The 26,567-nt window shown below is 41.2% G+C and overlaps 2 protein-coding genes across 2 annotated transcripts; one reads left to right on the top strand and one right to left on the bottom strand.

The window, feature by feature from the left end:
* Positions 1 to 415: 415 nt before the first annotated feature.
* On the top strand, positions 416 to 8,824 carry mbpa (myelin basic protein a). The gene is made up of 6 exons (XM_083982181.1): positions 416 to 623; positions 1,958 to 2,053; positions 2,961 to 2,990; positions 4,485 to 4,505; positions 6,724 to 6,807; positions 8,575 to 8,824. Exons 1-6 carry the CDS (start codon positions 504 to 506, stop codon positions 8,620 to 8,622), a joined length of 399 nt encoding a protein of 132 aa, XP_083838307.1. The 5' UTR covers positions 416 to 503; the 3' UTR covers positions 8,623 to 8,824.
* Positions 8,825 to 15,364: 6,540 nt separating this feature from the next.
* Positions 15,365 to 26,280, bottom strand: zbtb22a (zinc finger and BTB domain containing 22a). The gene is made up of 5 exons (XM_083982142.1): positions 25,829 to 26,280; positions 24,528 to 24,746; positions 21,911 to 22,742; positions 18,675 to 19,468; positions 15,365 to 16,059 (listed from the first exon to the last, which is right to left on the bottom strand). Exons 2-5 carry the CDS (start codon positions 24,732 to 24,734, stop codon positions 15,649 to 15,651), a joined length of 2,244 nt encoding a protein of 747 aa, XP_083838268.1. The 5' UTR covers positions 24,735 to 24,746; positions 25,829 to 26,280; the 3' UTR covers positions 15,365 to 15,648.
* Between the last annotated feature and the right edge of the window lie 287 nt (positions 26,281 to 26,567).

The raw sequence follows: 26,567 nt of genomic DNA, 5'->3' as shown, positions 1-26,567 counted from the left end.
TGTTCATCTCAGCCACCATACGTACGTCCAATTTAAACACCATCCATTAAGAAGACATATGAGGCGCGCCCAACAAAGGCCTCCACAGTGCGGCGGCTGCTTTGCATCAGGCTGTGAGTTCACGCTCAGAGATAACCCTTGTTGTTACCCCCCCCCCTTGTTACCCCCCCCTCGGCCCGGGGTGAGGCGTACGGGGAGAGGAACAATGGCCCCGGCCCATGCCGAGGGCGGCAGTGACTGACACAGCCACTGAAGCTCCGAAGAATGCCTGGTGTCAAGCCAGAGCCATGGATCACCCCGACCCCCCAACCCCACCCCACCCCATCCCATCCAATGTCCCATGGTGCATCGGGGCCCGATCGAGGGGACGACACCTTCAAAGACAGGCCCCCGAGCGTCAGAGGGACTGCATACCGAGCTGAGTTGGCACCGTGGGCTGTAGAGGACTGTACTGAAGCCTGAAGGACAGAGGTCAACCCCACCCAGACGCAGCAGCTGAAAGCATGGCCACGGCAAGCGGATCGGGACAGAGCACCTTTGGGCTCGGCAGGAAAAAGAAGAACCCAGGACTCATGGATCAGATTAGCAAATTCTTTGGAGGAGACAAAAAGAAAAGGAGCAAGGTGAGAACTTTTAATATCACAGCATCCCTTTAAATTCTAATTTTAAAGGAAAGATAAAACCAAAAGTTTATTGCAAATATAATTTTGTCCAGATTAATATTTCAGATCCTCCACAAACAATCATCTGAGGCTTTAATAGCTATTGATTTCACTGGGGATTGTTTAATTTTTGACTGTTTAAAACTGTTTTAAAATCACTCTCTTTAATGTTTTTTGAGGAAATAAATGAGGAATTAGGCTACATTATAACATTTTTTCAAATGTAAAGATTTAGATGTTTCTCAGTCTGGAGTCTGCAGAGCTGCTGCTGTTTGACAAACAGAGTTTAGATGCTGCATCTGAATATAAATATGAAAAAAGTGCTCTGTATTTGACTTGGCTAGTTTATTTCATCATAATATAACATCCTTTTATAGATGGACTTATTATAACTTTAGGTTTAGTAAGTTTATAGACATTTTTTGTTAACATCTGTTTTGTTGCTGCTGCATTAGTTAACATGTGACGTTGTCTCAGCAACAGTTTAAAAATGTCTGATTTTATTTTATACATCTTTTTAAAAAGTTAATTTGGCTTATATTTGACTCATGAGTTGTATGACCAAGTGTGAAAATTGAGAATGAAATATAATAAAGTAGATTTTAAAAGCTAAAATAACAAAAGCTAATATAAGAAAAATCAAGTTCAAGTTCAAATTTATTTATATAGCACAATTAAAAAGACCTGTAACAGTCATCCAAAGTGCTTCACAGAGCAGAGACAAAAACAAAAACAATGCATGTACAAGAAACAAGAAAACATGCATTTATCGCACATACTCACACAAATGCATGTAGCACATGCACATATATGAACATACATGCATACATACACATACGTTTACGGCTACAGTAGTCATAAACAACAGTGCAACATTATGTTTTTGGCATTTTGAACAAAACTAGGCTGATCTTAATCATAATAAACTCAGATTGAAAGAATAAAACAGCAAAAGATCTGAAGAGAAATGGAAATGAATCCAGTTTTAATGAGGCTGAACAGAGCAGTGGTTCAAACAGCTGTGTGAACATCTGGAAGAACAGCTGTGTGAGGCTGCTACTGTCTCATCATCTCCATGGAGACGAGTCGTGTTCACACTGAGTCAGTTGTTTTACCTGGTGGATTCACACCTTCCACACGTTTAGTCATGAATGTAACTGGTCACATGTCACTCAGTTTTTTCATCAAATATAAATATATTTTCATTCGGTTATAAGTTTATTTCTCAGTGGTTTTCTTTCACACTGTATTTTAATTAGTGACACATGACGTGTGTGTGTTCGATTCCCACACAGGGGTCGTTCCGGGGTCACCTGGCCTCCTCTCCCCAGCAGTCCTCCTCCCGCCGCCGGACCAATGAGAACGCTGTGGTGCATTTCTTCAGGAGCATTGTGAGTCTCATCATACGTGTTGTTTTTACATCATCGTGTCACAAATCGAATCACACAGAAACGATCATTTATGACAAACTGTGATGTCATCACATCACCTACAGGAGGATATATTACTATAACGTATATATGTACATCCTTTATGGATATAAGTTAAAGACATATATCAAATTCTGAAATTCAACTTTGTATTTGTAAAATATTCATATTACAACGGAGTATTAGGGCCGAATTGAGAAAAAAAAATACACTGACTTCGAGAATAAAGTCGTAAATTTACGAGAATAAATTGGTAAATTACGAGAATAAAGTCGTAAATTTACGAGAATAAAGTCGTAAATGTACGAGAATAAAGTTGTACATTTCATACGAGAAAAAAAGTCGTACATTTACGAGAATAAAGTCGTAAATTTACGAGAATAAAGTCGTAAATGTATGAGAATAATGTTGTACATTTCATACGAGAAATTCTCGAAGTTTGTGATTTTTTTATTTGTCAATGTGGCCCTAATACTCCGTCGTATTATGTGATATTTTGCAGTGTGATTTAGACACTGTCAATATATGAAACTGTTCCATATTTACATTTTATTCATATAAATATGCCTTTATGTCTGCTGCATGTGTGGAAGTTTACAGGTGGGTTTATTCACATTTTTGTGTCTTACTCTGAAAACATCACAAGTTACATAAGAAACAGAACAAACCAGGTTCCTCGCATTTATTTTAAAGGAGTGTTGCAGAGTTGTTGTTTTTTTTCTGATTCACTGCATTGACACCCGTCTAATTCCTGCAGCAGCGTCTCGTTTCCTCTGATTCCTTCGTTGAGTTTCATTCAGCAGCTCAGCCTTTTCTTTATTTGCTTGTTTGTTGCTTCCTGTTTCACACTGTCACTGTTGTTCCTCAGGTTTCCTCTCAACCTCAACCTAAATCCAGGGTGAGTCTCCTTTTTCCACATTCTCTGTGTGGTTGATCCTTTTCAGATGCGACGCAGCTGCTCAGATGAAAATTCACTCCTACTTACTTTTTTTGGGGCTGTTTTTTTTTTTTTTTTTAAGGTTTCCAGGCTCTCGATACTAAAGTTTTCGTGTGTTGGGATTTTACATTTTAAGGATTTTGCTGCCATCCAGTGTTGGCATCAGAAAACACACTCAGGAACTCATGTCAACTTCCTGCCCCACCCCAGATATAATGCACGTTCCTTATCGTAGTTAGCATGCTAACATTCGCACAAAGAACAAAGGCATTTCAGCCAATTTCAACTATTTAACAACATGTTTTAGTTAAACTTTGTTAGCATTAGTGCTAAATGCTTGATTTGAGTCATTTATCAAAACTACAGGTCGATTGTGCTGCAGTTTATCGGTATTAAAACCAACATTATATCGTATTGGGTGCCCTCTAGTGGTTGTAATAGTTATGACCGGTGCAAAGAAGGTTACCATGACATTTTTTATTTGATAAAACACACTCAGGAACTCATGTCAACTTCCTGCCCCACCCCAGATATAATGCACGTTCATTATCGTAGTTAGCATGCTAACATTCGCACAAAAATCAAAGGCATTTCGGGTCAATTTTAACTATTTATTAACATATTTTAGTTAAACTTTGTTAGCATTAGTGCTAAATTAGTAAATACAGTCTGTTTTGAGTCATTTAACAAAACTACAGGTCGACTGTGCTGCAGTTTATCGGTATTAACCATAGTTATATCGTATTGGGCGCCCTCTAGTGGTCGTAATAGTTATGACCGGTGCAAAGGAGGTTACCATGACATTTTTATTTGATATAGTCCACATATATACACATATTATCATTCATGTAATAAATTAGTAAACGCAGCGTGATTTGAGTCATTTAACAAAACTACAGGTCGACTGTGCTGCAGTTTATCCGTATTAAACTAAAGTTATATCGTATTGGGCGCCCTCTAGTGGTAGTGATTGTAATAATTATGACATTTTAAATTTGATATAGCCTATATACATATTATTTATGTAATAAATTAGTAAATGCAGGCTGATTTTAATAATTTAGCAAAGCTACAGGTTGACTCTGCTGCAGCTTATTAAAACTAAAGTTAGGCTTCATTTTATTGTGACTATACAACCCAATCCAGGCGTTTGGTTTGTTTTTTAAGTTTTCCAGCCACAAAATGATTAAATTGTTTTATTATTTTTTTATTTGGTCTATTTATATTTATATTTATTTGGTTTATTAATGTTGAGAACCCGTAGCCACACAGAAGTGAATGGTGGGAGGGTCGGGTTTAATCAGCAGCACATTGAGATAATGGGTTTTATTGAAATGGGGGAGGAAGAGGAGGAGGAAGAAGAGGAGGAAGATGGTGGTGGTGATGAAGATGATGAAGGTGTCCTCACCTGCTCTCATCCTGTCACTGTTTGTTTCTTTTTTTTTTCATGTCCAGTGGAGAGACGTCCTGGGTTTGGTACGTCACTCAGTCTTTCCCCCTCAAACAGAACAAAAGCTCCAACACTTAAGTGTGTGTGTGTGTGTGTGTGTGTTGAAACCTGCAGTGTGTGTCTGTCTGCAGTGCACCTGTTACCTAACCTCCTCTCTCGTCCTCTCTGTCTTTATGTTTCCACCTGAGTCTCATTCATTCATCACAAGCGTTTTTACATTCAGCTCAGAGCAGAGAAAACATGTAGTGATGAAGTTAATACATCTCAGTCTCCTCCTCCTCCTCCTCCTCCTCCTCCTCCTCCTCCTCTCTGCTCCGACCCAGAGCGGCTCTCTGCTCCTCGATGACTTTGAAACTGCTCAACTTTTTATGAACCACAACCGGTAAAAACATTTTGGCCTAATTCACCTCCTCTTCCTCTCTGTAACACCTCCATCCCTCATGTGCCAGAGACCTCTCTCCCTCCTCGTCCTCCTCCTCCTCCTCTCTGTCTCCTCCTCTGGACATCGTCCTCCTCAAGACCTTTTCTCCTCATCGTTCACTTTCTTTCCCCCTAAAGGTCGTCGTCATGTGAACCTGCTCCTGTCACACGTTCATGTTCATGTTCATGTTCACGTCGTCTCTGTTGTTGTTGTTTGATTCTCTCACAATAACAGATCACAGTCGTCACGTTGAGCTGCTGCTGCTGCAGAGAAACCACAGACCACAGAGTCACATCAGGAGGAACTCTTTAAGATTTCCACCTTAACTCTGTAGGATTTCCACCTTAACTCAGCTCCATGTGTCCCTTGTCTCCAGCTCCAGAGTCCTAGTTCTGGTTAAATCACTGACTTGTAACTAGTTCCAGGGAGAATGGAGCGTCTCTTGGCTGAAAACCAACCTTGTAAGATCAGAGCCTCCGACCCGGTTTCCCAGCTCTCGTCTCCATGGCGACACCGCCACACAAACGTAACGCGCTTACCCGTAACCCGTAATCTCTTGTTGATGACAGATAAGACTACACAGATATACACATGGTAACATGGTATATCAACGGTTCTCAAAGTGTGGTCCGGGGACCCACAGGGGTCCTTGAGAGAGTTCATGGGGGTCCCCAACTTTTTCTTGAAACTTTACCACTCTTTTCTAGAATTTTTAACCCCCTTTTCTTTTCTTTTTTTGAGATTCTCCCCCCCCCCCCACACTTTTTTTTTATTTTAAAAAAATGTTTTCCTAATTTTAGAAATTTTTACCACTTTTTTCTAGATTTTTAAAAAACTTTTTTTTTAAATGATTTTTACCACTTTTTTCCTAGAATTTTAACCCCCCCCCAACCTTTTTTTGGGAAATGTTTACTTCTTTTTTTTTTTTTTACTTTTTCTTAATTTTACCCCTTTTTTCTTTTTTTAAAAAAAAAATTCTACCACTTTTTTCTAGATTATTATTATTTATTTATTTTTGAGAATTTTTACCACTTTTTTCTAGATTTTTAAAAAACTTTTTTTAAAAATGATTTTTACCACTTTTTTCCTAGAATTTTAACCCCCCCAACCTTTTTTTTGAGAAATGTTTCCTTTTTTTTTTCTTTTTTGGAGAATTCTTTACCACTTTTTTCTAGAAATGTTTATACGTTTTGGGAGAAATTGCACCACTTTTTCTCCAGAAATTTCTCTACAATATTTCCAAAAATGCATGCCATTGGCCCTAATTTGATTCATCAGTCTCAGAACAAATATGTTTGTGTATTTCTGATGTTTTCTTCAAAACTTTGTCCAATGGGAGTCTACGGCCTAATTTGTGTCAATTTAGCGTCCTTGATGTAAAAAAAAAAGTTTGAGAACCACAGTGTCGTAGATGATTAATAACGTTATCCACCGCTCTGTGGATTGATTTCTCAATTTCTCGGCTTCGTTGGAAACAAACGCACATGGAGGAGAGGAGGGTTAGAGACACAGAGGAGGAGAGTTCAGGTTTAAATCTTATAATTTACAAGAGAAATCTGTCTTGAAGCAAACACATGTAAACTGTGAACATTCAGACACTAAACAAAGAGACGTTGAGTCTGTGCAGAGGTTTGTAGTTTCTCTTGTCCAGCAGCAGCAGCAGCTTTGCAAAGCAGCTTTGTGACGACACAGTTTTGACCCGTCCCGAGACGTGTTTTTCCTCCATCGGTGTAAAAAAAACAATAAAAAAAACCGTCTCCATGAAGGTGGAAGGTCAGTGACGACGCAGCAGCTTTTTCAGGGTCTACGTCTACTTCTTCTAGGCCTCGTCGCCGCGTGCCGAGAGCACAAAGTCGCCGGTCAGGAGACGCAGAGACCAGAGCACGCTGTCCAGACTCTTCAACCTGGTGAGCTCAGCACCGCACACGCCTGCAGCCACACACACACACACACACACACACACACTACCCCTCACCTGGACAACACACACACACACAAACCAACAAAAAAACCACAAAAAACTGCAGCTCACCTCACTTTTTCTTTCTCCCGTCTGTGTTTATCCGATGGAAACAGTGACGCTCTGACCACAGATCAGTGAGTAAAGAAACATATGAATCAACATAGTCATGATTTGTACGGTGGCCCGGAGGGAAAACAACACAGGAGCTGAAAATATAAAGAGTAGCTACTTGTCTGCAGGGAAGATGGCGGCACCATAGGTCCATACAGGAAGTTGGTCTTCTTTTGTATATATTATTTGCCATTCGCTGCTCCATACTGGACTATATTTATCTATTTGCAGTTATATATTTACCGTAACTGCATAATTGACTAGTTAACTGACTCTAAGTCTTTTCACGATTTTATACAGTATGAAAAACTGAGATGTTTGCAATTTAGAAGCCTAAAATAATCATGTGCTCAAGCGATTAAGTTAATGTTTCATCGATTTACAATAAATATTAATTGTAAATATTGTATCGTAGAAAACACGTCACACTTTTTAGACAAGATGATAATCAAAACACTCTTTCTCCTACCGTTCCATCTCTTTGTATCTATCGTATCCTCGTATCGTCTCTGTCGTCCTTATGATCGACCGTTTGAATGAAGAAGACCAACGTCCGGTTGTAACTGTTGGACCTGTGGCTCCGCCCTCGTCCCTGCAGACGGAAAAAACTCACAACACAACAGAGCCGTTTCCAGGGGACACTAGAAAGTGACGAACCGGACATTTGAAGTTATGAAGATGATGTTGTGATTTATGTGTTTCTGCACAAACTTAGCTGTTAGCTGTTAAGTTTAGCCGTCGTCAGGTCCGCCACTTTTTTTGCGTCCCCTGGAAACACGTCTGTTGTGTTTGTGTTTGTGTTTTTGGTAACTCTTTAATTTACAGGCCGCTAATTACGTTGATGATGTCGAGAAATAGTCAAGAAATAACAATTAATTGCGTCAAAATGTCTAGAAACAGCCTAGAAATAACGGTCAATTTCATAGTAACGTCGAGAAATATAGCCAAGAAATAAGGATTGTGTAGAAATAGGTCAGAAATAATTGATTGTAAAAGCCAAGGACTTGATGGAGAAAAATTCAAAACATGAAAAGCATGTGTAATCTTTTACCTTTATGAAAAACAAGACATTACTATGAAATTGACCGTTATTTCAAGGCTATTTCTAGACATTATGACATAATTACTTGTTATTTCTTGCCATTATGACATAATTAGCGTCCTCTAAGTTAAAAAGTTACAGATTTTTCTTAATCTGCAGTGTGTTGATCCTTCAGGGCCACCGTAGTTTTATCATTTCAGTTTTTATTCATTCATTTCCATCCATCGACGCTTTCACAGCGACCGGTCATCTTAATGAACTAACGAGCTGAAGTGCAACATTGTTCTTTCTTTCTTTTTTTCATTTTTCACAGTGATTCACCAAATATTAAAATCTCATCTCATCCACATATGATGATGTTATTAATTAACGGAGACTCTGTCGTCGGTCTCGTCTACCTCGGCTCCTGTCACGCTTTATTTTTCCATTCCAGCAGTGTGGAGAAGCTTCTGACAATCAGTGTTGAAACATCTCTGCTGCCAAATCTGTGGAGCAGTGAGTTAGATATTCATCCTCCTCTTCCTCTTCCTTCATCTTCTTTTTCCTCCTCCTCTGCAGGGAGATAAGTCCCGTCCACCCCCCAAACGCTGGAGCACCATCTTCTAAGCTCTCCTCCGCCGAGGACCAGGCCACAGATCCGATGCCGACGCCGCTGCCGACGGGACGAGACGAAGGTCAAGCAGATCGGATGGACTCGGCGGACTCGCAACCTCAAGAAGATGTTAACTCACTAACACAAGCGACACAACATTGACACAGTGTAGAAGCCACTCTCCGGGGGGATGTAGGTCGTCCACGTCTTCTTCTTAATCCTACTGTACGTCATCTCGTCGCAGTCGTTGTTGTTGGAGGTTCGAGGTTCTACAAACGAAACCTCCATCTGTCTCTCGGTCCGATGGTGCTACTGTCCCCGTCGTCGTTGTCATCTGTCGTCGTCTGTCGTCCATCTTGAGGTCTGTTTTTGTTCGTTTGTGGCAGATGTTTTTTTGGTTTTCGTCTTCACGCCTTCTCGCCGCTGCTTTTTCTAGAAGCTCGACTCACCTGAAAAAAAAAAAAAAGAAAAGCCCGGATGGAGAGTGGTTCTTCTTCTGTTTGTGCTTGAGTTTGAACCTGCATGTGAGAGTAGCACGAGTCTCTAACCCCGTTTTAACTCGTTTCATTATTAATGAACATGTAGCCTACAGTACACGATGCTGTCGATGCCCTTTATAAATGCACTGTCCGCTGTCTTTTTCCTGCACCTCTCCATCTCATTTTATTGTTTCTTTGTTTCTATGTTTGCATGATAAATTAAATTTTGAAGTTTTTTTTTTTTAATGTTGTTGAGTGTTTTATTTAATTTAATTTAATTTAAAAGGCGACACACAGAGGTTTGTTTAGTCGTGAACTGGTGGTCAGAGGGGAAGTGGTTCAGTGGTTCAGTGGTTCAGGGGTCGAAGGCCGGAGGAGTCTCAGTACCGAAGGACACGAAGTTGAGTGTTTGTTCATTATTTTTTAAATGTGTTGCTGTGTAATAAAAGAACAACATGGCCGCTCTCGTTTGTACGTGATGTTTGTAAGTTTGTAAGTTTGTGAGCTTTAACTGTTGCAGGTGGAGGTGGAGGTGGAGTGTCGTGTTTCCTCTTCATGTAAACCTGAATGTTCGGTCTAACTGAAATAAAAAAATATATACTTCTGTCGTCTCTTAGTTAAGACTCATTAAATGTTTTAAAATCTGAAAAACCTCTTGTCTTTACTGCTTTTTTTTTTATATTTCTACCACAAAAATGTCAATTTTCATCAAATCAGACTCATTCGCTTTCCATCATTTTCACATATACTATATAAAGTAAATATAACACAGCTAGCTTGGCTCTAAAGGTAAAAAAAAACAAAAAACAAAAGGGTTATTCAGTAACTCATTATATCTATTTCCTAAGGGGTTATTGAACTAGAGGGTTAAAAGCTAACTCTGCCCTAATTAACACGATTGGATTGGAATAAATATATATTTTCTTATTCTTATCATTCATTAATCATACTCTTATTACAAATGCTGCTTTGTTTTTACTGCTATTGCCACTGCTGCTGCAACCTCCCCACTGTGGGACGAATAAAGGATTATCTTATCTTAACTCATTGAGTGCCATTGACGTCTATGGACGTCAATCAAAATCCAACGCTTGAGTGCCATTGACGTCCATAGACGTCAAATGCACTTTTCTGCGGCTGGTAAATGGGGACGCTGTTGCGCACACTGTGAGTAATTTTGGGGCTTCTGGGATGTGTAGAACGAAGAAGACTGTAGATCAGAGCAAGAAGTGAAGAAGGAGGAGAAGACGAGCGCGATCGGTACAGAGATAACAAAGTCGGAAAAAGTTTCTATTTCTAGAGGAAAACGACGGGCAGAGCCTGGAACAAGTGTAACGTGGAGCTGGAGGAAAGCTTAGCTACGGATGCTATTAGCATAGCTCCAGCATGAAGTGATCGGAGGAGGCAGGAAAGGTAAACTGATCTAGATGATCAGCACCAAAATGCCGAAGCGAAAGCGGATCGCGGAGTTTCACCAGTTGCTGTAAACCGACGTGACGACGAACCGAGAGATCAGCGCGGTGCGTCGCTACCGCGGCCGCGTCCAGCAGAGAGGCTGAAGACGCCATGACGTCTCACTCCCTACTTCAGAGACGATGCAGCAGGAGGAGAAGGAGGAGAGGAGAGGGGGTGGAGGGAGGGGAGGGGGGCGTAGGAGAGGCTGAGGGGGCAGCAACTGCCACACGAGTGTTGTATTTTAGTTGTTGTTGTTTTGTCTTTTTTGTGTGTGTGTGTGTGTGTGTGGGGGGGGGGGGGGGGGGGGTGAAAAAACATGTGAAATGAAATTTTCAGACGTCTTACATGTTTTTGAAGCCAAAATTAAAACGGATGAATCACAATTTTTCTTGAGAGACTCTCTTTCACAAAAATGTATTTTTCTCAGCTTTCTAGAAAAAAAGTGGTCTTTTTGGTGCAACCAGGCTCTATTCAACTTAAGATATATCAAGAATGGAACAAGGTACAAACAAATGTTTTTTTCCCTAGTTAAATAGAGAGTCTCCTTTTTCCTTTGAGCTGTTTGGTGTTTTCAGAGTCATAGTACAAAATATTCTCTGGGTCTTGACATATTACTCAAAATGCCCCAAAACGCTGGCACATGGCACTGACCATTTTATAAAAGGTCTGGCACTCAATGAGTTAATTAGAGAGAAAAAATATGATGAAAAGATATAAAATGAACATGAAAACCTGTTAAAAACAACAAAATATACTTTAACATAAAAAAAAAACACAAATTAATAAATGAAAAACTGGTTGGAATAATGATGAAATAATAAATAATCTGAATAAGTAAAAAAAAAAAGTATTATGTGTTCTATAATTTTGTATATTTATTATAGTTCATAATATATATATTTATTTATTGTTCATAATGTCCTGTTTCTCTTTTACATTATGCTGCACATTCACCACGCTATGAGATAATAACACAACGTTACCAGACAGAGTTGTTTTAGAGGGAAATTCATGCAAAACCGCTGATGCACGTTGCCTTCAGGGACAGTTTTTCATCAAGCAGTCTCTGTATTTCCCTCTAAAACAACTCTGTCTGGTAACGTTGTGTTATTATTTCATAGCGTGGTGAATGTGCAGGTCACAACTTGTCCACCAGAGCGTTGTGGAGTTGTTGGATTGTGTATTTGATGAGTTTGATGAGTGGAAACCAAGAAATCCCATAATGAGCCTCCGTAGCGTAGCTCTGAGCAGCTCACGGCTCTGCTCCGCCGTTCTAAAAACAGCTTGCACCTACAATTAAAGGTAACGAACCTACTGCTATGACTATAGGGATTATGGCAATGGGCCAATTTGCCAAAATGTTGACCTATCCCTTTAAGTCTTGAAGTTTGACCCTGTGAACATCCTCATGTTCTCGACCAAACTCAACCCACGCTCCATAACTGAACATCAAACATCCTCTAGAGACCAATCATCGTCCCCCTCAGACAATAATCCTCCTATAATAATAATAAAATATATATATATAAAAAAAAAACAGATATCTGAGCATCGTGTCCTTCGTTTAATTGGATCCTAACGAGGATGAGTCACCGTCAGAGGTGAGAGAATCTGGTTCTCATCATTAGAGACGATGCTGAGAAAGAAAGAAAAAAAAAGAACTTCTCAAGGACAAAACTCACAATTAGCAGCTTCTGATTTCCTCTGAGAAAACTGACCCAAAAACTCACAACACTGATACTAAACACACACTGAGATGTTCCCCTCCCCTCTGATGTAAATATATAGCCTATAAATAAATTATAATAATGTATATGATCTCAGTTTTACCTTCCTACAACTGCAACAACCAGCAAACTGTGGTGTAACTCTCTGGACTGTGGCCTGATTGAAGTGGTGACATATATAATATAATATATAATATATAATACGGCACCATACGTAAGATCCTCGACGTCCTCCTTTGTCAAGTTGCTCTTTGATTGTCGAGACCTTGTTTTTGCCTTTGAAATGTAAATCTCTGGAACTAGGCTGCTGCCTCCCGATGCACCTGAATAGACTCAACCGTGAGAAGACAAGAAGAGAGAATATCACAGTTCAGTCCTTTCACAGCAGCAGCAGCAGCAGCAGCAGCAGCAGAGATGGACACGTTAAATAAATAAGCCTCTAGTTCATCAGCTCCATCTCCGTCTTTCTGGGTCGTTTCAGAGCTGAACAACAGAGACCTCTGCTGCTGCTGCTCTGAGCTGCACATGGAGCTCAGATGCTGTCGTTGACACCGAGGCTCAGTGCTGCACACTAAACCTCAGTGTCCTGTAATAACTGGTTTATATTATTAATCATCAACCATCAACTGGAATGAGCCTCACGATAAATAATAATCAAAGCTGCAGAACTGAGAGTCGCTGCTGTGTTTTTAAACTGTCTTAAACTGCTCTGATCCCAACATATAAATAAAATAAAATAATAAAACGTAATAAAATAAAATAAAGTATAATAATAAAATGAAATCAAATCATATAAAGCATTAGAATAAAATCATAAAATATAATAAAATAAAAATGAAATAATGAAATCAAATAAAATAAAATCATAAAATGTAATAAAATAAAATAATGAAATAAAACAATAAAATATGATAAAATAAAAATGAAATAATAAAATAAAATAAAAGGAAATAAAATCATAAAATGTAATAAAATAAAATAACTAAAATAAATAAAAAATAATTCAATGAAATTCAATAAAATAATTCAATTAAATTAAATAAAATAAATAAAACAGAAAAAAAATAGAATAAAAGCAGTGTTATATGTTGACAAAATAGAATGAAATGTGTTGGGTTTTTTTTTTCGGACCTGGTTTAAATCTGATTGGTCGATATATAAAATATATTAAAATAATCACAATGTTCCACAGTCAAACATCCAAACTGTTTATTTCCACATGTACCAATGTTTGTGTCTCAGTATTGCACAGAAAATATTTTCACATCTTCATATCCGTTTATTTTTTTTATATTTTTTTTCCAATGTCAAATAATTTATGTGCAAAATGCAGAAGAGCTGAGTTCAGGCTCAGAAAAACATTCACAGCTGCTGCTTCACGACACCGAGCAGAAAGTTTCACGTCACTGAAGCGCGACGGCGACGAAAACACCGACGAGACAACACAACGATGCACATGAAAACATCCACACCTCCTCCTACGCACACACTTTTGTCCCTCGTGTATTTCCATAGAAATATTCAGTTCCCACTAGAGCTGCAACAATGAATCGATTTATCGAACAATTAATCGATTATTAAATTAATGGTCAACTATTTTGATAATTGAATAATCGGTTTAAGTCGTTTTTTAAAGGGGCATTGCCGTTTTTTTACAATCTGGACCTTATTTCTAGCATAAAATACGATCATTTACTCACCCAGATAACTTTGGTGTCATTACAAGTGGTTGTGATGAAATTAGCTCCAGCCGAGAGGCGCGTATATCCGTATAATGGAGTCTACAGGGCAGCAGAATGCAGCCTCTAAATAACACATTATCTGCAGAGAAACTCCTTCATTTCACCAATATTTAGTTCTGATAGGCTAGTGCTATTCCCCTCTGAGTCCGGGGTTAGCTGTTATCAACATCCGGGGTCGGTAGGTTGACCTACTAACTTGCTACCGCTAATGCTACGGTTAGTTTTTGCGTGTTTCTGACTTGTCAGAACAAAATGAGCAGCTGGATGAAGTTCAGCTTCCACAGGCTTCCTCTCCTCAACCTGGACTCACTAAAGCTCCGGCTAGTTGAGATAAAAATGGACCCGAATGCCGAAGCAGAATGATTATTATCAGAATGAGCCGGGCGGCGCTCAGAGATGACATCACCCAGGTCAGAGGTCAGTAGGTCGACCTACAGACCCCGGATGTTGATAACAGCTAACCCCGGACTCAGAGGGGAATAGCACTAGCCTATCAGAACTAAATATTGGTGAAATGAAGGAGTTTCTCTGCAGATAATGTGTTATTTAGAGGCTGCATTCTGCTGCCCTGTAGACTCCATTATACGGATATACGCGCTGCCCTACTAAGCCAGACCGCAGTAACTACGCAAACGCTGAAACTGAGAAAAATGGCTTTAAAGTTTTTTGATTTGCCTTCCAAATGTGTTGTAGGTAGATTAGTGAAAATACACAGATTTGACAGGTTTTCATGCAATTAAATATATGACCACATATTTTACATTTTACCCCTAAAAAGCAGATACTGCGCTCTGGTGCCAGGTTTCCTTACACAGATAGACAGGTAATGCTGAGGCAAAGTGCAGTAACTACAATGTTGTTGTTTTCTTCCAGCTTTCATTACTTAATTACTAACTTTGGCCACCTCAAAAATGATTAATAATTTGACAGTACAAACTTTAGTGAGCTAACATTTAATGTCCAGTGTTTAGCTAAAGTGTTATGTGCTTGTGCTAACCTGCCGTAGCTAATGTTAGCTAGCTACTGTTACTGGCTAGCAGTGTGTAATAGAGCGCAGTAACTGCAGCTGAAGTACAGGGAAAAAGAGCCAAACCGCAGTAGTTTTGAGCGTGATTTTGTAGTTACTGCAGTTTTTCATACCTCATATCTCTAAAACTGAGCAAAATTGATCGCTGAAAATTTTACACAAGATAAAACATTTATTGACAAGTTCAATTTCACAAAAAACTCAATTTGGAATTTTCACGTAGTTACTGCGGTCTGGCTTAGCAGGGCAGCGCGGCTCTCGGCTGGAGCTCATTTCATCACAACGACTTGTAATGACACCAAAGTTATCTGGGTGAGTAAATGATTGTATTTTATGCTAGAAATAAGGTCCAGATTGTAAAAAACAGCAATTCATCTTTAAGAAAACATGTCCAAATTCTCTGATTCCAGCTTCTTCAATGTGAATATTTCTGGTTTCTTTGTTCCTTTATGACAATAAACTGAGTCTCTCTTTGGTTTGTGGACAAAACAAGACATTTGAGGACGTCGTCTTGTAATTTGAGAAACACTGATTGATGTTTTATTGACCAAACAACTAATCGATTAATCGTTTAAATAATCGATAATGAAGATAATCGTTAGTTGCAGCTCTAGTTCCCACTGAAGCTCTCACTCGCCTCCTCTTTGAAAACATGGCCGCCGCCGCCACCGCTCAGACTCTGTGACCTCAGCTCGTCCACGATCCCAGAGACGCCGCCCAGCAGCCCCCGCATCCCGTCCTCCATGTCCCCGTGGAAATCCACCTCCTCCACCTTCACCTGCCCCGCCGCCGCCGCCAGGAACGCCTCCCCTTCCTCAAACCCGTAGCCGTATCCGTCGTCCATGTCTGTCCCCGCCACCCCTGCCGCCGCCACTGCAGCAGCTGTGTGTGTGTTTGTGTGTGTGTGTGTGTTGCTGGTGGCGAGGCGTTGGCAGCGCGCCTGGTGCCGCAGGAAGCTGTCCCTCCAGATCACCTTCTTCCCGCACAGGACGCACTCGTACGGCCGCAGCCCGCCGTGCGTCTGGATAAGATAAGATAAGATAAGATGAGATAAGATAAGATAAGATAAGATTACACTTTATTGTCAGATCACTGTGAAATTTGTCTTGTGTCCCATGACGTCCAAAGTTTCCCACAAATAATAACAAAATACCAAAAGCATAACATTTACAGAAAGCATAAACGTTACCCTCAAACGTCACATTTAAAGAAAAATAGGGATGTCTCGATACCACTTTTTCACTTCTGATACGATACCGATATTGCAGCCTTCAATATCGGCCCGATACCGATATTGATCCGATATTAGGGGTGGTGAAAAAAAACGATTATTTATATTTTTCAAATTCTAATAGAAAGGAGAGTCCTCCTGTTGCTGACTGACAGGCTGCTGCTGTCATGTTCTTCTATGGGACAGACGGTAGTGAGCTTACTTTTGAACTGTAAAATATTAAAAAACAAACCTTATTTACAACTGTTATTGAATTACTGTATGTACATCAATGTCAAACAAAAGGCAAAATCTTCTTGCTTCAAGGTTTTATTTGTCACTCCAAATTGAAGATTATACCCTGCCTACAGTAAAAATGGCATACATAAAATAAAAAGAGGACTAAAGCAATATATTAAGCAGCAATATTTAAGCATCAAAGATGTTCAATTAGGGATGCACATGATTAACCGTTTAACCGTTAACCGATAACAAGAACTTTGACCGATTAATACTATCGGTTATTTATTTATTTTATTAGCTCCTTATGTCGTCATCTCATGGGGGCGTGTCGACACGTGCAGAGTTCACGTGCCTTCAGTCATATTTCGCAGCAAAAAGTTACAGAGGAGGACTGACAGTATGTGCAGCAGCCCCCATGAAGGAAGATCAGACAATAAATGTAACCTACACGGACATAGATGTGCATCACCTGTAACAACGGCGCTGGAAAAAAAAAAAAAAAGAGGACGTCGCTGCTCTCCAGCCTGTTCACCTGCAGCTCTCCTGCAGCTCCACAGAGGAGCTGTCAGAGGAGCTCTGCTGCTCCTTCAGCCTGGTGTTTGGCTGCACTTTGTATAAAAACAGTTCTACATTGGACGATCTAAGCTCCAGAGCGCGATCAGCTGAGACAGAGCGCACTGATCAGCTGTCGCGGCGCACGTGTGTATTTAACGGCAAAAAAAAAAAAAAAAAAAAAAATTGAAACCAAATTTTTTTTTTTTTTTTTTTGCCATGCGCCGCAAGATTCTTAATCTTATTGGTTAACGGTTAATAATCGGTTAACGAGCGTCGGTTATCGGTCAGAAAAAAAATTCAAAATGTGCATCCCTATGTTCAATCAAACCCACATAGTTTGAAACGACGTTCAAAACACACAGCCAGTGTCACAACTAAGCATAAAGCCCGCTAGCTAAATGCTAACGTATAATGTAAAACGCCATAGACGGTATCAATATCGGATCGGGACATCCCTAAAGAAAAACACAAACTACCTCCTAACTCCATTCACAACATAAATCCAACATTACAATGTGTCTTTGGTGCAACACCCAGTGCTCAGTCTGTACATGAACCCTAGGGTCTAGTCGACTTAGAGCCCAAACTCTGATTTAACAATTTGACAGACTGAGGGACAAAAGAGTTCCTCAGCCTGTTCAGTCCAGCTTGTGGAACCCTAACCTTCTGTTTGATGGCAGAAGCTGATATTCCTCGAATAACACGTGAGAGGGGGTCAGATGAGATATTACTTGCAAGAGACAACATTCTTTTAGTGTAGCTATGCTGCTTGAAAATGTGACTCCAAAGTTTGACCCACAATCTTTGAACAGATATGTAGCAGTCTGGTTAGTTTGGTTTTAAAGGGACAACGAGGAGTTTCTATTTGGTTATAAAAAAGTCTCACGTTAATGTGGATGAATCTACGTTACCACTTGTTAATGGGCCCATTTTCGATAAATATATCGTTTTGTCTCTATCGTTATTTTGTTATTATTAGTGGTGGCGGAAATGCTGGTCGAGCCGACCAGCGTTTCTTTACTTTCGGTTTCGTGGCGAGTCATGAGAATAACGCCACCGAATCGCCGTTTATGGTCGGAACTACGACGGTATGTGATCGTCTTCCAACCTCTGACTTTAATTCTTGATGAATGAAAACATGAGTCTGTCTTGCGCCGGTCAAAGAATTTCACGGTGCGGAGGCTCATAAATGTAGTGTGAAGACACTTCACTTTTCCAAAACTCCTCGTTGTCCCTTTAAAGAATTTTTTTTTACTTTTTTTGAGAAAGTTTTACCATTTTTTCTAGAAATGAAAAAAAAAAGTAATTATTTTTTGTTTTTGTAGAATTTTTTAAAACTTTTTTTGAGAAATGTTTACCATTTTTTTCTCGATTTTTTTTTTAAAACCTTTTTTTCCTAGAATTTTTTTTTAACTTTTTTTTATGTAGTGGGAAAACACTTCGCTTTTCCAAAACTCCTCGTTGTCCCTTTAAGTTGGACAGACAAACAACTAAACCAAGCACTAATTCCGTACTGCATAACACTCTGCACTATTGATTGAAAAAATAATAACAGGATGTGTTTGTTTTTGTTTGCTCCAAATGAAATGACTTCAATCTTCTCAAAAAGTAAAAATAGGTTGTCGTACCTTGAGGTGTTTGGTGAGGTGGTGCTTCATCTTGAAGGACTTGGTGCAGACGGGGCAGCCGAACGGCCGCAGGTTCAGGTGCTGCATCTTCACGTGGCGGTCGCGCATGCTCTTCAGCGTGTACGCCTTCCCGCAGTGGCAGAAGTGCACCTTCCCCGTGTAGGGGGCGCCGGCCAGCGACACCGAGGACGAGGAGGAGGACGGGGTCGGCGGCGAGGGCGGCGGCGGGGGGAAGGCAGCAGCAGCAGCGGCAGCAGCGGCGGCGTTGGACGGGGACAGGTGGCGGCTCGAGGTGGGCGAGGTCAGAGAGCCGGCCTGTCCTCCAGACCAGTGGACCTCGGAGGTTGCCATGGTGAAGTCCGGGGACACGGGCAGCAGAGGCCGCTGGGACACCTGCCCCGTCCCGTCCTCGATCTCGTCGTACGTGTCTCTGCTGCCGAACGTCCCGTCGGCGGCGAAACACTCAAAGTCCACGTCCTCCTCTTCCTCCTCCTCCTCGTCCTCGTCCTTCTCGCCGTCCGGCTGCGTCCACGGGCCCGACGACGGCGACGCCCACTGCTGCTGCTGCTGCTGCTGCTGCTGTTGCCGGGACGACGCCGAGGCCGAGGCCAGCGCTGGACAGGACGGACCCAGAGCGCCGTCGCCGGTCTGACAGGTGTGGACGGTGGCGATGGGGGGCGGGGCCGAGGGGTGATGATCACTTCCTGCCAAGTCTCTCTGAACTCTGTCGGCGCTCGTCTTCACCGAGGCTTGTCCAACCTCTGCGTCCTGATTGGACGCCTGGTGGAAGACACCTGGAGGGAGACGGAGAGAGAGAGAGAGAGTCAGACTGATCCCAGAGCTGAAACCACTGACAGTATGGAGCCATTTCCCTGACATTAAAAGTTGGCATTGAAAACAGAATTTGGCATTGTAATAAAAGTTGTATTGACACTGAAACAAGTATTGGCATTGAAAAATGTTGGAACACAGGCATAAAAAATACAATATTTGATTTGGATTTAAAAAAAATATATTGTAGTTTGTACATGTAGTTTTCAATGTCAGTCTTCAGATTTCTTCCTCATGTCCATCTTTTTCAGTGTGTTTTTTTACACTGCATTTCCCCCCCAGTCTCACTGGTTTTCAGTTTCAAATTTTTTTTTTCTGTTTCAGTGTTCTTTTTTTCAATGCCAAGTTACTGTCAGGGTTATGTCGTGGAGGGCAGGGTCTGAGGGGAGGGGCTAGGGAAGGAAACTACATGATAATATATTAAAAAAAAATCCAAATTAAATATTGTATTTTTTATGCCTGTGTTCCAACATTTTTCAATCAATGCCGATACTTGTTTCAGTGTCAATACAACTTTTATTACAATGCCAAATTTTATTTTCAATGCCAAAATATTTTATTACAATGCCAAATTCTGTTTTCAATGCCAACTTTTAATGTCAGGGAAATAGCTCCATATGACAGTAGCTGTGTTTCCATTTCCTCCTAGAAATGTGCAAAACCTAAATGTTGCAATAAAAAAACCAGGTGATGGAAACGCCTATTTTTCGAAAAACCTCTCAAATGTCACTAAAACATTTTTACGCTCTCATGAGGTGGGTTTTTTTTCAGACGTATCGATATAAAAGTGTGATGGAAACACTTATTTCGGTTGGAGAACATCACACAGCTCATTGAACGTATCTCTTTTTCGAAATTTCAAAAAGTTATTGCTTTTATTTTGCCAAAACCTGTGATGGAAACGCAGCTACTGACAGTTAATTAAATGTCCTATCAGTGATCAAGTGTGTAAACGAGACTCAGAGAAGCTCATTCATGTATTTCCATCCTCCTTTACTGCAGCTCTGGGTCTCCACATTAAACTGAAAGACTGAATCAAGAAGCTGCTGGAGGAGGAGAGAGGAGAGCAGCAGCTGCACATGAATCTCAACAACAACAACGTGTCCAAGGTCGACATGCAATTGATAACAGTAAAATGTTGTTCATTGTCAGCAGCACCATCAGTGATGTGTCGCTATGGAGACGCCATAGATGATGATAAAGAGACATGACACTCATCGCATCATCAAGTCTATCCATCCATCCATCCATCCATCCATCCATCCATCCATCCATCCATCCATCTATCTATCTATCTATCTATCTATCTATCTATCTATCTATCTATCTATCTATCTATCTATCTATCTATCTATCTATCTATCTCCTGTTTATCCATTTGTATAAAATATGAACCAACTGTGTGAATGTTGACGCTGTTAAGTCTTGAGTTATGGCTAAAAACAGTTTTATTCATCTGATTTATAATCCTGCACTGTGACAGATATTTTGCATTTTATACTTTGTGTTTTTCTGCTTGTTTTTTTATTGAGCTTTTACTTCTGTATTCTTGCCTCTTTTATTTCTCTTTAGCTCAGTGTCTCTGTGACTCACTTATAAATGTAAACACTGAGTTTCAGTTCAAAAGCTGAAAAAAAGAACTTTAAAACCTCATGTTTTTGTCGTATCCCTCCACATCTCAGACTATAGTTTCAATTACCTCATATAAAACATTATCAAATCGTCATATTTGTCTTGAGTTATGACTACAACCTTTGACTAGGGATGTCACAATTACAAATTTTCTTGGCGCAATTATTGTCAGAAAAATAATCACGGTGTTACGATTATCGCGATTATTATGCATTAATTCATTTCACAACACTATGAATGTGTAAAATCAAATATAGTCAAAATATAATTACAAGACTCATTGTTTACACAAAATATTTCAAGTATCTAATAATATATGACCAATTATTAATCCCCCAGAGGAAGGGTTTGAAATATTCAGGTCATAAATTGTCATCTATACCAAATGTTTACGTTTATTTTAATCGTTTATTGTTTTATTTTGTTGTTGTTTTTTAATACAAATGACACGCTAACATTTAAATTTAAATTCCAACCAATTCAATGTTACGTTAGCTAAATGGACCAGTATCTGAGCCTTTACCTTTATTTTGGCGCCACATCTGCCGATATGGTTCCGACATAATCTTTTTTGGGAAGTGACGGTATTTAGGAATCTTTACGATTAATTAATTGTGGCGTTTAATACCGCGATTAATTGTGAAAACAAGTAATCGTGACATCCCTACCTTTGACCCTTCAACCACTAAACCTCGGTTCTGAGCGTCTCGTCTCATATTCACGACTCCCCGTTGTGTTTCTTAAAGTGAAGTGGATGAGTCTTTGTGTCTCACCACAGTGGCTCAGCTGTGTGAAGTTTTCCTTCTTCTCCTCCCCAACTCCTTCGTCCGCCTCGATCTCTCTCTTCTCGTTCCTCCTCTTCTCCTGCGTCTCGTCTCCTCTGCTGCTCTTATTCTCCAGCTGTCTGTCGGCCGCCGCTGCCCCCCTCTGCTGCTGCTGCTGCTGCTGCTGCTGCTGGAACCGGACTTTCTGCTTTATTAACGCCTCGGCGCCGCTGAACCCCCCGTGGTGGTGGCGGCCGCCGTGTCCCGGTGCGTCGTGCAGCATCGCGAAGTGTCCGGTTTTAACGTGTCCTCCTCCTGACGTCCACGTCTCCTCGCAGCCGCTGTAATCGCTCTCCGTGAAGCAGCCGCCGGCGTCCAGCTGAGTGTCGGCTAAGTGCAGCGCCGACGATGACGACGGCCGCGCGAGCGCTCGCCCCCACCTGGGGAACTGCTGCTGCTGCTGCGGCCGCCGCCACGTGGCCAGCGGAGGGAGAGCGTCGGGCTTCCTCTCCCTCCGCCGCCCCTCCCTCTCCAGGTTCAGGCAGTCGCTGCTGCTCGGGGACTGCTGTCTGGATGCTGTGCCCTGATTGGCTGCTGCTGCTGCTGGTGCTGCTCCGGGCGCGGCGACGACGTCCACGAAGGGGCGTGGCCTCTTCAGGATCTCGGTGCATTTGTCCACGATGTGCCACATCTGGAGGAAACTGGCCACGGTGACGTAGTTGACGATGTCGTCGTGCACGATGCTGAGCTGGCCGGTGTAGGCCGAGCTCAGCACGCTCTCGAACGCCAGCGGGTCCATGACGGACGGCAGCGACACGGTGGTGACGTTCTTCAGTAACACCTGGAGAGAGACAGGAACACAGAGAGAGACACACACTAGTTGTGTTTTTATTTCCCCCAGATAGGGCTGGGCGGTAACGCGGTAATAATACATCTTAAAGGGTTAGTTCAACATTTTGGCAGATTGGTCCATTGCCATAACCCCTATAGTCATAGCAGTAGGTTTGTTACCTTTAATTGTCGGTGCAAGCTATTTTTAGAACGGCGGAGCAGAGCCGTGAGCTGCTCAGAGCTACGCTACGGAGGCTCATTATGGGATTTCTTGGTTTCCCTCATCAAACTCATCAAATACACAATCCAACAACTCCACAACGCTCTGGTGGACAAGTTGTGACCTGCACATTCACCACGCTATGAGATAATAACACAACGTTACCAGACAGAGTTGATTTAGAGGGAAATTCATGCAAAACCGCTGATGCACGTTGCCTTCAGGGACAGTTTTTCATCAAGCAGTCTCTGTATTTACCACTAAAACAACTCTGTCTGGTAACGTTGTGTTATTATCTCATAGCGTGGTGAATGTGCAGCAAATACATGTTGGTACCTGTACTGATACCAAAATGTTGATATCGTGACAACAATAACTCACATAGGGGCCTGATATATTACCTACTAAACATCATTTGTTTTACTGCCTAAATAATGAGTGTATGTCCAGCAGCTACATGTGTGTGGTTGAGTTTTCAGTTTTACTCCAATAGTATCATGTTTTCCTTTGGGGAGATGTTTGATAAATTTGAGAAGAAAAGACGAAAAGTTGCATATAGTGAGTTGGTCCTAAAGAAAAACACAACTTCTGCAAAGAACCTTGGCTAGATCTGGTTCCACTGGGTCTCATGGTGCAGGAATATCCCTTTAAAGCAGTGGTCCCCAACCACCGGGCCGCGGACCGGTACCGGTCCGTGGATCATTTGGTACCGGGCCGCAGAAAGATGAAATGAAAATGAAAAAAAAAAAAATCGTTTGTTTCATCTATTTCACACTTCCGGTCGTTTTATTTTGAAAATGTTGCCACTTCCGTTTGTGCATCGTCCCAGTGCTGCGCAATTGACAGGCAAATGACAGGCAATTGACAGGCAGGCACAAACGTAAAAGAGTGAAAAACACACGTCGCCGGGCCGGGAAAAACTCAATAATGAGACGACAGAAGACCCGACGCCTTCCAACAAGAAGAAAGCTGTTCTAAAAGAAAAAGCACGAGTCCTGTTTAAATTACGGGTTCATTGCAACAGGTGATTCACATGCTCCAACGCAATGTGTGTGCGGGACCCGGCCGGCTCTCTGCCGCTTCATCACTTCACAGAAAACTTCTCTCCCTGCGTTCTGGATTTAAGCAGAATATCCTGAGATCGCCACAAAAGCACGGAAAACCTGCTTCCATTACAAACATATTATGTTTGTGAAACGGAGTTTTCTGCAGTTTCAGCAGCAAAACGAAATGACAGAGTAGACAGGACCCGAGATGACAGACGGAGCATCACCCCCAGATGACTGACATTATTATTGTGATACTATATTATGGTGAGTTGTAACAAAGAACGTAAACGTAAGAGAAAACTAGGCTATGTGAACGTGTAGTCCTGTTTATACAGTAGGCCTACATGTAATGTAAACAGGAGAACGTACGCTACCCCCCGCCCCCGCCCCCGAAGAGAACGACCGCCACCCCGGTTTCCACCGGTGACCGGTCCGCGGAGATAAAAAGGTTGGGGACCGCTGCTTTAAAGCATTAATTCACATTCCCATACCTGAACGTGCTGCAGATTAAAGCACCTGTTCCTACCTGGTCGTGGAAGTAAGGCGAGGACGCAGCGAGCACGCAGCGGTGGGCCCTGAACACCTGACCCTGGACCTGGATGGAGAGGTCACACAGCCGGCCTTCCTCTCGCTGTCGGTTCAGGTTGTCCAGAACGGCAGCTCGAGCTCCGGGGAAACACACCTGGACCGTGAGACCGACCGGGACCGCAGAGGCACTGCAGCTCGGATCCATGGTCACACACACCTACAGGGAAGACAGGTTATTATAAAATACTGTATATAAACTAAAGAAGATGCTATGTTATTCTGTTTTCTTTCTGCAGGCAGATCCAAGACAAAACTAATCAAAGGTAGTAATGCTGACGACTTTTTTTCAATTATCAATGTCTGAGGCAATACCACCAATACATTGTACCAGTCACACTAGATTATAGCCTATACAATTCATTACTTAATATAAAGAAAAGGGGCAAATGATGACAAGTGAGTGACCGAAATAAAGAAATATTAGCATGAAAAGTGACTCAAACAATTAAACTATTAGCCTAACATCATTGAGAGCAGCAATAATTAGGTCGACTGACTGATAGATAATCAGACAATGTTTATATTTTCTATCCTGGCTTATAGGCTATATAATATCAATGTGGTTTTTCATCTCTTGTTACAGGTTTTTATGTGCGAAAACAATGAGCATGACTGCAAACAGGGAATCAAACACACCTATGTTAATGACTCTGTAAACACAGCACTGTGAGGACATGACCTCAATGTAACTGGTATTTTATATTACTCTTCAGATAAACAGCTGTTTAATCAATAATCAAACACCTGTTCAATAACCTCTAATAATAATCACAACAGTTGGATGCAGCTCTACTTTTTGCAAGTGCAAGTTAATTTTTTTAATACCTTCCTTCTGTCAGTCATTTTTATCATTTGCAAACTTTAGTATCTGATGAGTCAGACATATACACAGCAGATAAAGATGTTATAAACATGTGAATCTTAAACTGGAGTGTTTTGTGTTGCAGATTTTAGCTTCCACCTGATGATCACCTGCACACTGAGCTAACAGCTGTTAGCTCATTTACTAAATGCCAACCCACGACTCACGTGTAAAGTTAAATATCTATAAAATGCCATTATTAATATTATCAGCATGAGTTCTGGTTATTAAACTAGGAAACAGTTTTTCACATTCAGTGGATTTTTGCGTGTTTCATTATTCGTTAATATCACAACATGCCAGCGTTAGCTCGTAACTTAGCTAACACGGCTAAGCTATCTAGCTAGGTAGCAGCTAACATTAGCTCGGTACTTTACCTGTGATATGTCGGTAAATCCAGTGTTGTGTTTTGTTTTTTACTCTAACGGGGGGCGTCGCTGACTATCTGCAGGACAACATTATAATTCGTGAACTCAATATATGATGAAGCGCCATCGTTTGTTTGTGCAACAGGAAAGATATGTGGAGCTAGCTCGGGCTAACGGCAGTTGAAGCTAACTGGTTGACAACACAGCAGCAGCAGCAGCAGCATCATCGTCCTCACACACACGACGTGAGTGGGTGTTTGGTGTGAAAGTTTTTTTTTTTTAGATTGTTAAAGAGATGCCATCACATCGACTTCATAAACCAGAGGATTTAGCTGCCAGAGAAGCTGTACAAGTGTTTTAACTACAGGTTTCGCTGCTCCACAGGCAGGTTGTTAGATGTGATGATGACCGACCGTTAAATGACTAGTAACTGTCTGATCGTCTCGTGCTGCTGACAGATCGCTGCCATCGTTCCATTCGCCCCGCCCACCGCGCCGAGAATTCTCTTGTGCTGCGTTCGAGACAACTCGGAACACTCGGGAATTTCCAATCTCCCGTTGAAAAAGTGCACTCGAACGCCACCTCATGTCGAAAAAGAAGAAGAACAAATAAATAAATAAATAAATAATAATATATATATATTTCTCCGAGAATGGTGGTGAAATGTAGCCTAGAAATCTAGACGCACCCTAGCGGCAGCAAAAATATTTGCTCCGTAGGTGGGTCTAGAAACGAGCCATAGGAACTT

Source organism: Trachurus trachurus (assembly GCF_905171665.1).
Source record: "Trachurus trachurus genome assembly, chromosome: 11".
Classification (NCBI taxonomy): Eukaryota; Metazoa; Chordata; class Actinopteri; order Carangiformes; family Carangidae; genus Trachurus; species Trachurus trachurus.
The sequence above is the reverse complement of the archived record's forward strand: the minus strand, read 5'-3'. Positions and strand labels throughout refer to the sequence as shown.

Excerpts from the sequence above, each read along its gene's own strand:
- zbtb22a (XM_083982142.1), bottom strand. The coding sequence starts at position 24,734 with ATGGATCCGAGCTGCAGTGCCTCTGCGGTCCCGGTCGGTCTCACGGTC. Across the intron at positions 22,743-24,527 it reads CGCCTTACTTCCACGACCAG|GTGTTACTGAAGAACGTCAC; the intron begins GTAGGAACAGGT and ends GTCTCTCTCCAG. Across the intron at positions 19,469-21,910 it reads CACACAGCTGAGCCACTGTG|GTGTCTTCCACCAGGCGTCC; the intron begins GTGAGACACAAA and ends GTCTCCCTCCAG.
- mbpa (XM_083982181.1), top strand. The coding sequence starts at position 504 with ATGGCCACGGCAAGCGGATCGGGACAGAGCACCTTTGGGCTCGGCAGG. Across the intron at positions 624-1,957 it reads ACAAAAAGAAAAGGAGCAAG|GGGTCGTTCCGGGGTCACCT; the intron begins GTGAGAACTTTT and ends ATTCCCACACAG. Across the intron at positions 2,054-2,960 it reads TGCATTTCTTCAGGAGCATT|GTTTCCTCTCAACCTCAACC; the intron begins GTGAGTCTCATC and ends GTTGTTCCTCAG.